Raw genomic sequence first — 14761 nt, forward strand, 5'->3', positions numbered from 1 at the left:
TTGGTACACTTGGGATGTTTTCACAAAAAAAAAAAAAAGTGAAATGATTACATGAAATGATGAACTAGAATTGCAGTCTTTAAGTAAAAAAACATTCAACATCTTCGCAGTAAATATTCCAAGAGTTTCTGTTTCCATGTCTTGATGTTCCTTTTCAGTAGTAGCTTGTCTTACACAAGACCCGATTAATGAAAAACTGAAAATATTGTCCATGAATCCACTACTACCTTGAAATATTGCAAGAAAAATGTCACTGGACATGCGGTCTTGGTTTAAGAATTAATTTCCCCGTCTGCAAAGACAGAACAAACATAAATATAAGTACAAGTGTAATATGTGTTAACTACTTCTGGATTGGAAGATTTTACCCCCTTAATGACCAGGCCATTTTTTTCAATCGGCACTGTTACTTTCACTGATTGCGCAGTTGTGACACTGTACCCAAATACAATTGATTGATTTTTCTCCCCACAAATAGAGCTTTCTTTTGGTGGTATTTGATCACCTGTGCGATTTTTATTTTTTGCGCTATAAACAAAAAAAGGGCGACAATTCTGAAAAAAAAAAAAAATATATTTTTCACTTTCTGCTATAGAACATTCCCAATAAAAAAAAAAAAAAAAAAAGTAATAATCTAATTTTTTCATCGTCTTAGGCCAATTGTATACATATTTTTAGTAAAAAAAGAAAAAAAAAATCCCAATAAGCGGATTTTGATTGGTTTGCACAAAAGTTATCGCGTCTACAAACTAGGGAAAAGATTTGTCATTTGTCGGCGATCAGCGATTTTTAGCGGGGCTGCAACATTGCGGGGGACAGATCGGACCCCTAATTGACATTTTTTAGGGACCAGTGACATTACTACAATAATCAATGCTAAAAATATGAATTGTTACTGTAATAATGACACTGGCAGGGAAGGGGTTAACTCATGGGCAATCAAAGGGTTAAATGCATGACTAGGGGGTGTTTTCTAACTGTGAGGGGGATGGGTTTGTGGAATCAACACAGAGACCTGCGATCCTAAATAGGAGGATCACAAGTGCTCTGTACTGACCTCTGAGAGAACAATGGTCTGCTGTGTTTACAACAGCAGACCGCTGTTCTCTCTCCACGGGGAGTGATCGTGGGTGCCCTGCAGTATTTATGCAGCGGGCAGTCAGCAAGCGGTTAAAGTTGTTCTAAAGCTTTATTCTATGCATTAAAGTGTTACTAAACCCACAAAAGCAAAATTAGTCTGTATATGCTTGTGTGGAACCTAAGAGGTTAATCCTTTGCATTGTGTAAAAAGGCTGTTTGATCCTGTATTCTCTGATCCTCCCCTTCTTTTACTGTCATCAATCCATCTGCTGATAGAACAGAGCCTTGGGGGCACTCTGCACATGCTCAGCTTGGTGTGTATTCCTAGAGATTTTTTTTTAGGGGAGGGTGCATGTGATTAGCACAGGACCAATCAGAACTGTCCAGACAGTTTAAAGGACAGTCAGAAGAGAATGAAAACTCCTCCTACAAGCTTTAACCATTGCTCAGCCGGACACTGATAGAAGTCACAAGACTGCTATATACTGCTGTTTAGGAAAGGTATTTAGCAGTTTAAATTTTCCAAAATAATTGCATTCCCGTGTACTGTGGGAGACCAGATATAGTGAATGCAGGGTCCTAGGTTTAGAAACGCCTTAAGGTAAAAAACCTTGCAATCCCAACACCCATTGTCCACTCATAATTTCTCGCCAATTACACCACTGTGGCTCAACCCCTCTCTCAAACAATTCTTTTTGGCCCCTGGACCCAAATATATGGGTATCTCAAGGGATAAAATACCTTAGCCAAATTTGTACAGGGGGTGTTCTTCTGACTTTTGATTCCCTTAAAGAGAGCTACTCTCTTCCTAACTCATACCTTTTCCGTTACCTCCAGCATTTCAGTTGCAATTTTGCAATCAACCAATATCTTTTACATTATCAGGGATTGAGTCCCTACTGAGAGAGGAAACCCTAGAAAAACACAAAGGTCTTGATAAGCTTCTGTCCTGTTGGCACCTGGAGATCCCGGAGCTGGACTCAGAGGACTGGGAGGATATTTGGGAATATCCCATGCAGCAACTGGTTTTCGGCCAGGGACAGGTTAATTAAATTTAAAATTCTTCACAGATTCTGCCTTACTCATCAAAGATTACATAGATTTTCCCCTTACACTCATCTACATGTTGGCGCGTTCAGAAGACCCTGCCATGTTTTACATTAATTTAGATTAGTAACATACACTGTTAACCTGAATACAGGTGCATAAAAAGATTGCAATGCTCAACCGCAGCAAACTGAAGACGCACTAGCAGCGCTAGAATAAAGTGCAACCCAAATCACTGGGGAATACAGTCAATAAAAGTTCATGCACAGTGCCCGAATGACCTCCAGAAATGGCAGTCCAAAGCAAGCAGGTATCCTTAGACGTTCACCACACAGGACCCTTCACCTTAAGGTAATAAACTCACCAGATACCAGGTCAAAGAAAGCCCAACACACATGCCGATCGCCAGCTGAGAAAGGACCATCCGACCTCCACTGTAAAAAGGGAACCGACCTCCACCAGACAAGCTCCTGACTGGTCTCGGATATAGCCGTATGTGTGGTGATCTCAAATACGTCCCAAACGGTCAAAGGAGGTGCATGTGGAAATAACAATTTGGGGAAATAAAGAGGTTTCGGCCAAACAATACTGCTCTATGAGACCTTGTTATATCCACATGCACCTCCTTTGACCGTTTGGGACGTATTTGAGATCACCACACATACGGCTATATCCGAGACCAGTCAGGAGCTTGTCTGGTGGAGGTCGGTTCCCTTTTTACAGTGGAGGTCGGATGGTCCTTTCTCAGCTGGCGATCGGCATGTGTGTTGGACTTTCTTTGACCTGGTATCTGGTGAGTTTATTACCTTAAGGGTGAACACCGTGGTGAGGTGAAGGGTCCTGTGTGGTGAACGTCTAAGGATACCTGCTTGCTTTGGACTGCCATTTCTGGAGGTCATTCGGGCACTGTGCATGAACTTTTATTGACTGTATTCCCCAGTGATTTGGGTTGCACTTTATTCTAGCGCTGCTAGTGCGTCTTCAGTTTGCTGCGGTTGAGCATTGCAATCTTTTTATGTGTTGATATAGGTTTTTATATTGTCATTTTAAAACATTTACTCAAGCGCCGGGTGAGCAGGTTTTTTAGTCCCCCGGTTTTATCCATACTTGCTCCTCTTTATATACACTGTTAACCACTTAAGCCCCGGAAGATTTTACCCCCTTCCTGACCAGGGTTTTTTTTGCGATTTTTTACTGCGTGACTTTAACGGACAATTGCGTGGTCGTGCGACGATGTACCTAAACGAATTTTACATCCTTTTTTTCCCACAAACAGAGCTTTCTTTTGGTGGTATTTGATCACCTGTGCGATTTTTACTTTTTGTGCTATAAACAAAAAAAGAGCGTAAATTTTGCAAAAATAACAATATTTTTCACATTTTTTTATATGAAATTCCCCCCCAAAAAAATGTAAAAATCAAAATTTTTTAATATTTTTGGCCAATTTGTTTTCTGCTACATATGTTTGGTAAAAAAAAAATAGCAAAAAGCGTATTTTGATTGGTTTGCGCAAAAGTTATTGCGTTTACTAACTAAGGGAAAGATTTCGGTCATTTTTGGTGTTTTTTTTTTTTTAACGCGTAATGGCGGCGATCTGCGATTTTTTTGCGGTACTGCGACATTGCGGTGGACAGATCGGACCCTTGACTGACATTTTTGACACTTTTGGGGTTACCAGTGACATTACTGCAGTAATCAGTGCTATACATATGCACTGTTACTGCAAAATGACACTGGCAGGGAAGGGGTTAACTTTATTGGGGAGGGAGGGGTTAAGTGTGTCCCTAGGGGCGTGCTTTTTACTGTGATTGGCTGTGGCTACTAGTGTAGGAACAGTGATCAACGGTCCTACATAGTAGAACCGTATGATCACTGTTTCTACACAGGGGAGAATGACAGGCGGCTTGTTTACATCAGCCGCCTGACTTTCTCCCTCTGCACCGACGATTGGCGAGTGACCGGCGGACATCGGGTCCGCCGGTCACACGCACTGTCTTCCCTGTGAACGAGCCGCTATTGGCTCACAAGGAAGTGACAGGCAAGTGACGTAGATCTACGTCACTTTGCCTGGCCGGGGCTGACCGCCGCAGTAAATAGTCGTGCGGCGGTCGGCTACCGGTTAAAGGAATTTCTCAACCTCAGTTTCCATAAGCTTCTGTACTGCTTTCAACACATAAAATAGTAACCCAGAGGGGTTCTCACATAACCCACACTTGTAAGCAAAATATAGCGGAGAACAGCAGAAGGATCTGAGCACTTCTAGCTTTCTCGTTTTAAGCATAACTGAACAAGTGAAACTAGAAGCCAGTTCGTTGACTGGTTGAAAGACAGAAGCCATGTACAGAGCCAGATTCTGGCTGCTCTAGTTTTCATAAATTTCCCTCCTTGTATGTGAATAATTGTATGCTGTTAAACATGCTGGTATAAAATGCAAGCAGTTAAAAGCCAAAAGTCTCTTCTAGAGACAAAAAGGCTTCTTTAAGGATAAATAAAATACTACTAACTAAAATAATAGGCAAAGCATGTAATACTTACATCGTCACATGACATGTTATACTCGGCTAGCACAGTTCGACATCTTGCTGCTATTCTGAACCACTGGGTTAAGAAAAATCTGAAATGTAAATAATGGGATTTTTGACTTACCGTAAAATCCATTTCTCCTATGTTCATTGACGGACACAGCTCCTGATCTTCTTAACCATTGGGACGTCCCAAAGCAGTGTTAAACATGAGGAGTGGGAACAGCGAAAAATTAATTTCCAAGGCTAACTATAGCCAACCAGGTAAACAGGGGCTCAACCAAAACAACAATACACCCTTAAAGGGGACCAGATCCTCTAAACAGCAGCCTGTAAAAACCTTGCGGCCAAAGGAAGCATCCGCAGATGCCAACACATTCACTTTATAGAACTTTGTGAAAGTGTGCACCGACAACCAGGTGGCCGCCTTGCAAACCTGTGTTACTGACGCCTGATGATGGAAGGCCCAGGAGGCACTGAGTGGCCGAGTAGAGTGCGCCATAGCAGGGAAAGGAGGAACCTGACCCATGATGGAATAGGCGTGGATCACCGTCTGTCTAAACAATCTAGTAATGGTCGCAGAAGAAGCGGACAACCCTTTCCAAGGCCCATTCGGGAGCACAAATAGTGAGTCAGACTTCCTAAAAGACTCCGTAGCTGCCAGGTACACCCTAGTTGCCCAGACCACATCCAAGGCATGCAAGGCAATTTCCTTAAGATGATAATCAAAAAACAGCACTCGCAAAAAATGGCACATAATTTATCCTTCAAGGAAGAAAAATGATATAGAAAGGGGTCTTAAAACAATTTGAGAAAAGGAAAGACATCGTCATCAGGTCAGCTGATAAGGGGGGGAACTTGTTGTTTTAAATAAAAATTATTATTTGGAAGAACTTGATAGATTGGTCGGTGACAAAGATACCTATGAAGAACTAAAAAGGCAATCCCACTAAAGTATAAGGCCAAACTCACCAGATTGATAAAATGGGCATCAAGAAGAAATATTAAATAAAAAGAAAGTAGGTATTTATTAACTGATGCACCTAGGGTCCTGGTAATTTATCAGTTGCCCAAAATTCATAAAGATAAAAATAAGCCCCCTGGGAGACCCAAAATCAGTGGGTGGACTCATTATTTTCAAGATTGGGTGAGTACTTGGTTTGTTTCTTACAGCCTTTGGTTCAACAAGGACCTTCCTACCTCAAAGGTAACAAACATCTTATGGAGATATTAAATGAGGTAGATGCTAATGATGATGATATCCTGGTCGGTATAGACATTAATGATGAGATCCTGGTCGGTATCTCTCTACACTAATATTCAACATCATGCCCTGGAGGCAGCAAAATGGGCCCTGGACAGTACTGAAATCAAACAAAAAACTAAGATTTCCTCCTATAGGCACTAGACTTAGCCATGAGCCACAACTTTTTTTGGCATGAAAAAAAGTTCTTTAGACAAAAAAAAAAGGGAGTGGCGATGGGAGCCAAATATGCTCCATCAAGTGCCAACATTTTTATGAATAAATGGGAGGATGAAGCAATTATTTCCAATAGACCTTCTGAACTTATGATAAACAGAAGGTATATAGACAGACTACATTTTTATCGTCTGGAGGGGCTCCCAAGATTCCTTATTAGGGTTTTTGACCGGGATTGGTAATAACCAATATGGGATCTCCTTCTCAGAAACCTTTGGGTCACAGTCCTTAAATTTTCTGGACCGGATGATATTTAAGCACAATAGTAAACTACTCACCCACACGTATTTCAAGGATGTGGATAGAAATGGCTACATCCCTCTTGGGAGTTGCCATCATCCCAGATGGTTGAGTTCTGTACCCAAAAGTCAAATGCTTAGTAAGAAGTAAGAAGGAACTGTAATTTGGATTAGGATTATGACCAACAGGCCAACATGCTGAAGAAAAATGTTACAAAACTAGAGGAGTTACTGACCATAAAGGATTTGATCAGAGAGGTGGATAGAAAGAGTTTGTTTAGAGGTAAAACAAATGGTAACACCAATGATTATGGCATGGCGTTCATGACAGGTTTCACACACCAATATAAACAATTTGAGAAGATCATTAGAAAACATTGGTCCCTGCTTTTAAAAGATGAGGTTTTAAATACCATTTTACCTGCCAAACCCAAATGTATTTATACTAAGCCAAGAACACTGCGAACGAGGTTGGCATATGTCAGCAATCCCCCTGTTAAGACATGTACTTTTTTAGACCAAGTTGGTTTTTTTAGTTGCGGGAAATGTATTATGTGTAGAATGTCAAAATATAGGATGAGGAAAACGAGTGAATTTAGCTCACACTCTCAAGGTGGGTCATACACCATAAACAAGTTTATCACATGTGGGTCCACACATGTGACATATCTGCTCTGGTGCCCGTGTGGGCTCCAATATGTTGGGAAGACCACAAAGGAGTTGAGAATCAGGTTAAGAGAGCATGTGAACAATATCAGAAAAGGGTTTCGATATCACAGCTTGTCCAACCACTTTCGTTTGTTCCATAACCGTGACCCAAGTGGTTTGACCTTCTGTATCAAAAAAGTAGAAGCCCACTGGAGGGGAGGGAATCTGAAAAAATCCATCTCCCAAAACGAAACAAAGTGGACATCCTTTAGATATCAACATTGATTTAGATTTAAATTTTTTTCTCTCCAACTGGTAGTTTTAGTAAATTTTAGGTCAATATTTTATCCACTTGCACTTATCTACATTTTATATCTTTTTCATATACATTTATATCTCTTTATTTTTTCATCCTTTTTGTTTCTCATTTTCATTTTTATTTTCATTTGATTTTTATTTATTTTTTACATTATTTCTATTTATTTTTTTTAAGTTTTTATACATTATTTTTATATACATTTTTATTTTTTCATATTTATTTATTTCTATTTTTCATTATTATTTTTTTTCATTATTATTTATTTCATTATCATTTATTTTTAGTTCATACATCATTTCATGTCACATTAATATATATAACAATAATTTTCCACTCATATTCATTTTGATTTCCATTTGTTAAATATCAAAAATAGGTTTTAGTGATTTTAAATAAGGTGGTTTATGCCGTTTTTAAAGATATTCAATTTGTAAGGTGTTTGTATGCCAATATCCTTGTCATATGTCTATTCAGATTGTAAACAGGAAATGAGGCATTTTTGTCAATGCAATTAAGGCTAGTTTCTGCTATTGGAGCTCCGAATTAGGGGTTGTTCCCAGGAGCAGTATAAAAACATCAGGTCTGATGCGGAAGTGATGTCTGATGACGCCTGAGTAGGCGGACAAAACGCGTCGACGCACTCCCGGTCAAGACTAACCAACAATGTCACTTCCTGTATCCGTGGAACGCACGCCGGCTACGTTCCAGGAGGCTGTTCTACATGGATCTGAAGACTGCTTTCTTTTATGCATGCGTTTATAAATCTTTACTGTGTAAGTACATCACTTAATAACTAATATATTGCTTATAAACGGACCTCACTATGTCAGCTATTCTGTCCTTTTGAGCTGCTTAGAGGAAGCCATACATAAGAATTTCATGGGGATCGTTTGGAGGAGTCCTAGGTCAGAGATTTTTTACTAAAGCTCTTCTGACCTGTTAAGGTCCATCGTTTCTGGTGAGTGTGGTCCCAGAGGGGATCTGGAAACCTTTTGCACCTGATTGCGGATGGACTTTAACACCTGCACATATCAGCACTTCAGCACTTTTTTTGCACATCCTATTGGACTATTTTTTAGCACTTTATACACATTTTTGCACAGTTTATTGTTTTATCTGTATATAACATGAGATTTCTTAACACAATTGTTTTTGTGTACAGGTGCACACATTATCATTGCACTTTATCACCATTGCACTTTGTTTATGTGTCTATATATGTTTTAATACCGGTATACATATATATTTCAATACTGGTGTGTATATATATATATTTTTTTTGAGAGTTTTTATCGGTTACATTTTCTGCAAGCGCTGTTTTTTGATCATCATCTTTTCTGAGTTTTTACTTAGTGAACAGCAGCTGCAAGAATCTTTTCACTTTACCATTTTTCATAGTAATCACTTTATAATCACTCTCACTTTAGTGCAGGTTTAATTATTCAGTCATCAATTTCCTTTAGATGTTTTGGCCTGGGATACAGGGAAGGCAACACAATGTCTTAATTCAAATGAAAATTAGACACAAGCTTTGGAAGGAATGATAGACAAGGAAGAAGAACCAACTTATCTCTGTGAACCAAGTAGGGTGAGCGACAGGATAACGCCGCCTATTCCAACACCCTGCGCACACAGGCAATAGCCACCAAGAAGGCCACCTTCTAGGATAGCATAAGTAGGGGAATCTCCCGAAGATTTTTAAAAAGGAGGTTTCTGGAGGACAGAGCACCAAATTCAGGGTCCCAAGACGGCAACGGAGACTGCACTGGAGGGGCCAAGTGCCAACCTCCCTCAAGAAAAGGAAGTATGCACAAGAAGTATGTGGCCAAGGACCGTTGAAACAAGACCACTAAGGCCGACACCAGACCCTTAACAGTACTCAAGGCCAGTTTCTGCTCAACTCCCTGTTGAAGGAAGGTCAAAATCCGAGACACTGAGAAAGCGCAAGGATGAACCTCAAGAGACTCACACCACGCAATGTACGACTTCCACGTATGATGGTAGAGCTTCCTAGAAGTAGATTTCCTAACTTTTACAGCGTTGGAATCACTGACTCTGACAAACATCTATCCATCAGCACCTGGCGTTCAACAGCCAAACCTTCGGACAGCAGATCCTCCCTGAGAGGAAGCTTTCATGGAACGTCAGCGACCAGCCGCACCAGATCGGCCTACTAAGCCTGGTAAGGCCAGTTCGTAGCCACTAAAGATGATTAGAATTCCTTCTGCCTAGATCCTGCGTAGAAGTCTTGGCAGAGGCTTGAGAGGAAGAAAGGCATAAATCAGATGACACTGACCCCGCGGGGCCACCGGCGCATCTGTGGCGTTGGCCAGAGGATCCCGTGACTGTGCCACAAACCACTGACCCTTTATGTTGAGCCGAGACGCCAACAGATCCACCTCGGGGATGCCCCACCGAAAGACACAACTGACGAAACCGCTCCAGATGAAGGGACCACACCCCTTGGTCCAACACCTGCCGACTGAGGTAATCCGCATGCCAGTTTTCCTCCCCGGGAAGGTGTACGGCAGGGAGGGCTGGAACAAACTGTTCTGCCCATCTTACAGTGCTGGCTACCTCCAGAGCTGCCAGGACACTTCTTGTGCCCCCCTGGTGATTGACGTAAGCCACGGCCGTGGCATTGTCAGATTGAATGCGCACTGGACATCCCTTAAGACGATCCGCCCAATGGTCCAGGCACAGTCTGATTGCTCAGAGTTCCAAGACATTGATCAGTAGTCTGGACTCTTCAGTGTCCAGATACCCTGAGCAGAATTTTTGCAGAGGACACCTCCCCAGCCGGACAGGCTGGCATACGTGGTGACCACTGTCCAATACAAGGGGAGGAAGATTTGCCCATCCCAAGCGCCAGAAAACGAAGCCACCACTTCAGGGACTCCTTTGTTCCCCGGCTCAGCTGGGTCTGATTGTCCAGAGACTGCAGAGTCTTGTCCCATTTGGCCAGTATCTCCCTTTGCAGGAACCTCATATGGAACTGTGCAAACGGAACTGCCTCATAAAACGGTAGACACCATTAGACACGCCGAAGGACCACTGCCAAAACCGAGCCGAGCAACTAGGGGAGCCGCATCCAAAAAAGAGGCATCACAGATAAATTGCAGCCCCTGAACCAGCTGGTTCGCCAGCTCAGCAAAGGCAGGGGGGAGCTGTTCTCCCTCTAGGTCATGGCGTAAAAGCTTAGCCCACTCAGTCAGAGTTGGCAACACCAGGGCAATGGTGAATACCGGCCTTAAAGGACAGGTCCAGGCAGGATGGGGGGCCCTGGCAGGAGCCCCCACCAGGTACAACCCCCTCCCCCCCACACAGCCGATTGTCCAGTTGCCCGCGGCACACTCCCCCACCCCCATCTCCAGCATAGCGCCCTGCCCCCTCCCCAGGAGGTGGACCAGACCACCCACACAGCGCCAGCATAAGTGGAGAGGGGGGGATGGGGGGACAGATGAAGGTGGGTGCCTGATGGGAAGGAGGAGAACCCAGGGGGCCGACCGTCTCAAGGAGGGGCCCAAGTCCAACCCAAAACCCTCCAGGGGGAGAGAGGGGACAGCTGCTCACCATACCAGGAACCAGGCGGGCACCGCTCCAGACAGAACCCCTCGCCATTGAAATGGGGGGGCTGTTGGCCAGGAGGAATGCTGCGACTCGAGCCAAGACCCAGTCGTATACAACCTTGCGAGGTGTTTAACTTGCCTACCAGCCCTGTCTGGTAGGGCTATGTCCCGGCCTACCTAGCCCAGAGATGAGGTCTGCGCACGTTCGCTGGCCAGACTAGGGTAACCACTGGATCTAGATTATCCAGCCCGTCGCCCAGTCTGGCAGTTGACTGTAGATCTCACAGGAAAAAAATTTCTATCTAAAAAGAAAAAAATGCCAAGACCAGAGATCCCAGCAAGAAACTAGGTCATTACTCCTCACTAGGCAGAGTACCTATAGCAGAGAGAGGGAGTATATCCCCTGGGACTGCCCATAGGCGTAGCCAGACTTTTTCTGCCTAGTGTCCTGCTGTAGGAGGCAGTATAACCCAATGGTTAAGAAGATCAGGAGCTGTGTCCATCAATGAACGAAAGAGAAAAGGCTTTTTATTATTGCATTTTGGGATTTCTCAAAACCTGCACTGTGACTTATATGTGAAGAAATTTAGATGGCGGTTGGGATTTGGTTTATGTCTTTATCAATAATGGCCATACACAATCCCAGTTATTTTTCATGGAAAAGAAAAAAAAAAAATGTACATAGTTTTCCATAGCTGTATTTTTCAGGGAAAAGGAACAGTGTGATGGACTTTTTTCACATGGCCCTTCAACCTGAGAAAATCCAGCCAGTAGCACATTTACTTCCCTAGGGTGACAATGCTCACTGAACTGTATCTAAGGGGAGCAGCACTGTCACCCTAGCACAGGTAGTGTTAACCCCACAGAAAACCTCCCCTTCTTTTCATGTTTTGTAGTGAACAGCGGTGAACTGGGAAGGACTACATTGCTTGAGAGGGCACTACAGAATGCACAGGACAGCACTGGATTTCTGCCAAGACCAACAATCAGTTTTTTTAATCTATCAAACATATTTAACATAACGCTTTCAATGGTCTATTTAATAGGACAGAAGGGAGCAAGAAAAGTTAACTCAGAAGCTATACTAAATGAGGTTAGTTAACTGCTGATAACTTAAAGCAGTGTTCCAGCAGAGGAAAAAACAATTAAAAGTCAGCAACTGAAAATACTGTAGCGGCTTACTTTTAATATATAGACACCTACCTGTCCAGGGAGCCCGCGATGACGGCACCCCAGCTGATTTTTGGATAGGCTGCCATCATTCACTGTAAGGGAAACCGGCAGTGAAGCCTTTAGGTTTGGTTCCCTATTACGCATGTGCGAAGTGCGCTGCACTTTCTAATTGGCCCGGTGGCGGGGGAAGGAGGAGGGGGCAGAACTCTTGAGGGAAGCCACCGCCTCCTGGAAGTGGGGAAGTGTACCTGTCAAAAACAGGTACCCGTTCCCCCCTGAAAGGTGCCAAATGTGGCACCGGAGGGGGGAGGAAGAATTAGATCAGCAGAAGCTTTGGTTGAAATTCTGCTATAAACTGGAACTGTAGTAAGAAAACTAAGTCCTGCTAGATCACTTCAGGCTGGCCCCTTTTGTACACCATTAAAAATAAGTGTCTATACTGTTTAAAATCCAGTAATACACTGTCTCACCCTGCTCTGCAAATGCTGTTGTTCTCGGTTTTTAGGCACTGCTGAGGTTTTAAAAGCCAATCTGCTGACAGTCATAAAGTGGAATTTAACCCTCCTATCCTTTACAGCCAAGGAGGCTGCTTCTATTTGATCTGCAACTGCCATGGTGCTGCACGCGAGATTATTTTTTGATAGTATTGAGGACACAGTCAAATGTGACAGTTATCAATCCCGGATTCCAGGAATGCAACTTTTTTTTTTTTAAACCATTAAATCGATGGGTTTAGTTCTGCTTTATGATTTACTGCTGTTCAGGGGCTCAGGGCTTCAGCAAAATGGCAGCCTCTGGCAAGAAGAAACAGAAACAATGTTGGAGGCCATTTACAGCACACACCAATTTTGGTAGCATAGTTATGAATGTGGAATGTATGTTCCCTGATAAAGAACATTAGTTTGTATCAAGTTGTTAAAGGTAAAGTTTCACTTTATGGATCTGGCTGCATCTAGCATAGGTCGGTAATTATTAGCTTCAAAAGAAAAAAGGCAGAGGCTCAGCTCTACACAGATCAATTTCCAAATGACCTGCCAGGAGAAGCGAGACCATCCTTACCTATATTGAGAGGGATGTAACCCTGTTACAATGCTAAACCAGTATGGCAGCCATTCTGAAAAGGGCAAACAAATAGCAGCATACCATATTATCAGACACTTTATAACTGAAGTATGAACCAGAAAATAATTCGAATAATGTGTGAATTACTATAAGCTGGATACTAGCTCAGTGTACAATATGGTTGGTTTCCTGGCTCAGTGTCATGCCATCCCACCGCGGGTCAACTCCGCCCCCTTGACCCCTCATAGGAAATTCCTGAATAGCAGTATAAAAAGGCAGGCAAGGCAGTACCTGGTGCAGGTGTTCTAATTTTGTCCTCGCTCCGAAAATGTTCCTGATTTTTGTTTGTAGATGTCCCTGCCGGTGGTCCCGCGGAATATCCTATGGTTGGGGGTAAATCCCCCTGAAATCGGACACTCCTGGTGCCGGAGTATGGCAGTGGCATAAATTGCTGTAAACTGTTTTTTCCTACCCTCTATGGTGGCGATCCTGGCCTCTAGCTCTCTCTCCCTGCTTTATATTTTCTTGGATATTGCTGCTTTCACCTGCTAAGAGCCATACTGCACCCTCATCCCAGATTGTGTGGTGTTGTGTCCTTCCCCAATTTTCCTTCCTAAAGTCTCGTCCGATTTCCATTTTACTTGGGAATCAGTCCTCCTAGCTTTCTCACCTTCTCCACCGGGCTTGGAGGAGCCTGAATGGTCCCCAGTCTACACATGAAGTCTTTCCTTCAAATGTAGACAGAGCTGTTCCGGAAGATGGATGCTCTCTTTGTATTCCCAATGGGGCCTCGGATGGGCATGCCGCCCCCCCCCCCCCCCCCAAGTGTCATCTCTTCATGGATAGTAAAGTCCATCCAAACCACATATTCCCTTAAAGGCCCCCCCCCCCCCTCAGGAGATCCGAGCACACTCCGCAAGGGCAGTCTCATTGTTGTGGGCAGCTTGGTCCAAGGTGCCGGCAGACGTGGTCTATAAAGCAGCAAGTTGAAAGTCGCCTAATACCTTCATAAAGCACTATAAGCTGGACGTGGTCTCATCCTGATACGCTCAGATGGGAGCTTCAGTATTGTCTACGGCTCTGTCAAGTTATTAAAAATGTTGTTTTTGAAGAAGAACCTGGTGTCTTTGGCTTTGCTTTTTTGTCCCTCCCTGAGTTTGATGCTGAGCCAGAAAATTGGAAAAAATTGTTGCCAATACTTAGCGTAATTTTCCTTTCCTGGCTCTGCGTCATGCCAGCACATTGCCCTCCCTGGTCGTCGCGAGCTCTTTAACCACTTGCCGACCGCTCACGTTGAGCCTACTGCGGCAAAGTGGCGACGTAGACCTACGTCGCTGGACTCCTCCCCTTGTGGGCGGCGCGTGCGTGCCGCCGGAGGTTCGCTCCCGCTGTATTCAGTCACAGCGGGAGTCGGGCCAGGGGAGGAACGGCGGTGATCACCGCCGCTCTTCCCCGATCGTCGGTGATCGAGTGTGGAGATCCGCCCGCTTGTGTAAACAAAGCGGGCGGATCTCCTAAGTGACAGGCAGGGACAGATTGCAGGATTCAGGATAACTGAACCTGCGATCTGTGCCTGTGTCACACAGTCCCCTCCCCCCACATACGTCAGTAAGCACCAGGCA

The 14761-nt window shown here is 43.7% G+C and overlaps 1 protein-coding gene across 1 annotated transcript in view; it reads right to left on the reverse strand.

Annotated features, from left to right (window-relative positions):
* Nucleotides 1–214: 214 nt before the first annotated feature.
* The window catches only part of CNEP1R1 (CTD nuclear envelope phosphatase 1 regulatory subunit 1), a 62253-nt gene continuing 47706 nt past the window's right edge, over nucleotides 215–14761 (reverse strand). The window contains exons 5-6 of the mRNA XM_082269708.1: nucleotides 4663–4717; nucleotides 215–292 (exon numbers count right to left, since the gene is read on the reverse strand). Coding sequence (XP_082125834.1) covers nucleotides 251–292; nucleotides 4663–4717 — 97 coding nt within the window. The 3' untranslated portion in view covers nucleotides 215–250. The remainder of the gene's footprint in view (nucleotides 293–4662; nucleotides 4718–14761) is intronic.

Source organism: Pelophylax lessonae (genome assembly GCF_965119305.1).
Source record: "Pelophylax lessonae genome assembly, chromosome: 10".
Taxonomy (NCBI): Eukaryota; Metazoa; Chordata; class Amphibia; order Anura; family Ranidae; genus Pelophylax; species Pelophylax lessonae.